The sequence below is a fragment of the Amblyomma americanum genome, chromosome 1 (assembly GCF_052857255.1).
Source record: "Amblyomma americanum isolate KBUSLIRL-KWMA chromosome 1, ASM5285725v1, whole genome shotgun sequence".
NCBI classification, from domain to species: Eukaryota; Metazoa; Arthropoda; class Arachnida; order Ixodida; family Ixodidae; genus Amblyomma; species Amblyomma americanum.
Genome location: NC_135497.1, coordinates 329553987 through 329557110, shown reverse-complemented (window position 1 = coordinate 329557110; position 3124 = coordinate 329553987). Strand labels below are relative to the sequence as shown.

General features: G+C 55.6%; 1 protein-coding gene across 1 annotated transcript; it reads left to right on the top strand.

Annotated features, from left to right (window-relative positions):
* The first annotated feature begins 249 nt into the window (after positions 1-249).
* Positions 250-1972, top strand: LOC144120771 (uncharacterized). Its single transcript, XM_077653467.1, has 2 exons — positions 250-292; positions 1692-1972. Exons 1-2 carry the CDS (start codon positions 250-252, stop codon positions 1970-1972), a joined length of 324 nt encoding a protein of 107 aa, XP_077509593.1.
* The last annotated feature ends 1152 nt before the right edge of the window (positions 1973-3124 follow it).

Sequence of the window (3124 nt, the reverse complement as noted above, 5' to 3'; positions counted from 1 at the left end):
GACGAAGCGCATACCGCAAGCTGGTGGCACGACTGCGCGCGGTCGGCCCTGCATCGCTCCCTCCCTCGTCTGTGATGTCATCAGCACGGGTTCTACTCTGGCTCGCTGCCCCATTGGCCCGGCCCTGCGGCCGCGCCCATCCGGGCCGGAGGTTAGGCGCGAGGCACGTTCCGCCGAGCTCGGGCCAGGAAGGGCTGCTTCATCGGCCGGCCGGTCTCTGCGACATCGCTGCTCGAGTGCCCCCCGCCAATGGAGACCGCCCCGCGGTCGCAACGACGAAGCTGCGGAACAGGTGAGCGCTTTCCTTGGCCCGCCATTGCCTGTGATAGAGCGCAGCGCTCCGGCGGAGCCTATCGCGCAGGCGCTTTCCATGGCTCGCCGTGGCCTCCGTGGTAGAGCACAGCGCCCCGCCGGGGCCTACCGCGGAGGTCACGGGTCAGGCATCCGAATCGCTGGCTGTAGGGCCACCCCTCTGACTGGGTGGCTTAGGATGACGCCACGACCGCAGACTGTCACCACGCAGCCCGGTCCGTTTGGTACGGCGCGGCGGGCTCTGGGTGTGGCGAAGTCATGTCCCGCGCGCGATGCCGCTTTTAGCTTGAGTGGCGATTCGCTTTAGACCGAAGCTGATTAGGTCTTCGGTTTTCGCGATGCCGATGTTCTTCCGCGAGATTTCTTCAGCGGAAACGAAAATTGCAGATGGCGTTTTTTCTTTCGCCACTAATTCTAGGTCGGCTTGCGGGAACGCACTAGGCCTAACCCCTAGGTTTGTGCTTCTGGCTTGTCGCGCGACGCGTACGCGATTACACCTTGCCTAGAGGCGCGCGATCCTTGTTTGCTCGCGGTGAAGCGATCAGCTTTGCCGTGCACTTTTTCGTTTAAATTCGCGTCTTTGCCGCTGCTCCTGTGCGAGCCCGCTACAATGGGTGTAAAGGGAGTAGCAAGTCCTGTTATTTGCGCTCGAATGTAGCCGAGGTAGCAGTTATTCCGACGCGTCGGATGGTGTTAGTTGACGCATATTGGTTTTTGGATACAGAGCGTCTCGAATCCCCGAGTGGGTTGGTCGACATTGGCTGTGTCGACTAGTCTTGCCTCCTTGCCATACATTAACCACTGCGGGGCGTGTCGCCCGATACTTCCGATCAGGACCCTGCTACCTTGCTCTCAAAGCCATAATTCGTTCGATAGGCTTACGTCATGGATTATCTCAATCCGTTTCAACAACCTTCTCTCGCCTTTCCCCGATTTTTATTTGGTTTTCAGAAAAAAATTCATCTGAAGCCAAAGTGTGCTTTGACCGAATGCAACATCTAGTTTATTTGCGATGTGTCTCTTCAAGCCCACAGTGACAGGATTTGAGGGCGCAGGCTCATTTGTCAAGCCATGCAAACCTAGCAATCCGAGCACCCTGCCGGGGCATAGCTTCTACTTATTTTGAGAAACGGCTGGGTAATCATCCTACAGCGGGAGTCGAACCCACCACCTCCAAATCCAAGGCGGGTGCTCTACAGAAGGCGGGATTATCATGGCTTCAGCGACGTAACATATACATAGCCCATTCTTGCAGGTGCGCAATAGTGGATCGCCTGTTAGTGTTCGGAGCTGTTCGGTCATGCCATGTTGCCAAAACTGGTCACGCATCGGTAAGCCTTCTCTATATCGTTGATGCTAACTCCTTCCCTTTGGTCTAGGGCGGCCTACTGGACGCTCGCCGGGCGCCCCATCGGCGCTTTCGTTCGCGCAAGCCGTGCAGCAGCGGGTGGTCAGAGCGGCCCCACCCCAGATTCTCTCCAGCTCTGCCGCCGGAGCAGCCCTCATCACCCGCGCAGAGGGAACCAACGGCAACGGGGCTCACACTGTGGCGCCCACCGAAGGCGTGCCCACCACCTCGACTTCGCTGACGGCCGCGCCCGTGCAGGCCCGCAATGGTGTCGGCAACACCAAGTCGCAGAATGACGAGCTCAGCATTTAGGTGAGCCGCGGCTGCTGCTGCGTGCCCCCACGGACGTGTCTGAACCCTGTGGATGGGTGTGGGCGGCAATGCCGTCGTAGCATGCCAGCAGACAGTTTGCCAGACCGCGTACCGCAACCGCGCATGCGCAGTTCGCCCTGAGTTTGCCAGATGGCGCCACATTCTCAACAGCGCGCCTGCCTGCTACGTCGGCAGCAATCAGCGCAGAATGGAGAATGCAGAATGCGGAATGCAGAATGTTCTAAGGATTATAGGCGGCGCAAGGCAGCCTGGAAGAAACTTATACGTAATCAATGTCCCCGGAATTGGATCGATTATAAGTTTCTTGCAGCTACCTTCAAGCGCACAGCCGCGAGGGCAAAAGAAAAATATGATGAAGAGAATTATGACCATCTATAAAAATCTAATAACAGACAAGCCTTGTTTCGCTTTCTGAGGTCAAGGAACAGGCTGCCCCCGCCAGCAACATTCCCTCTAATGTGCTGACTCCAGTAGAGCTTGCCAGGTCATTAGAAGAAATTGGCAAAGGCTTGGAACACCGTTTTTCGGCTGCGCTCTCTCGCCCACAACTGCTTGGGAATCACTATGATGATTTTCTTAAATTCTCGGTTTCTGAGCTCTCCCAGGTGATAAATCGGTTACCTTCTGCAGCTCCTGTTCCTGACCGTGTCACCTCTGCGATGATTAAAATAGTGTTCGACGAATCCCCCAGTGCTATATTGGAGCTGGTAAATTACTCTATTAGAACCCCATGGATCCCGGATGTATGGCGTGTTTCCAAAATTATCCCGGTGCTTAAAAATCCAGGCGAAGGGTTGGTCTTAGACAACATTCGACCAATTTCATTGACATCGAATCTGGTGAAATTGGTTGAACGCGTGCTGTATGGACGAATCATGCCCATTATTACTGAAAAGGGACTACTTAACCCCTGTCAGATTGGTTTCAAGCCTGGGTGCTCTATATGGTGTGCGCATACTGACCTCGAAAGCCGTGTCCGACTAGCGCGCCGGCGTCGACAGTATGCTGCGCTGGTAACTCTAGACATCTCGAAAGCAAATGACAGTGTCGAACATGGGCCTCTGATGTACAGACTACGGGCTCTGGGCTTGCCAAGTTATTTTGTGGAATGGGTGTCAGCTTTCCTGGCTG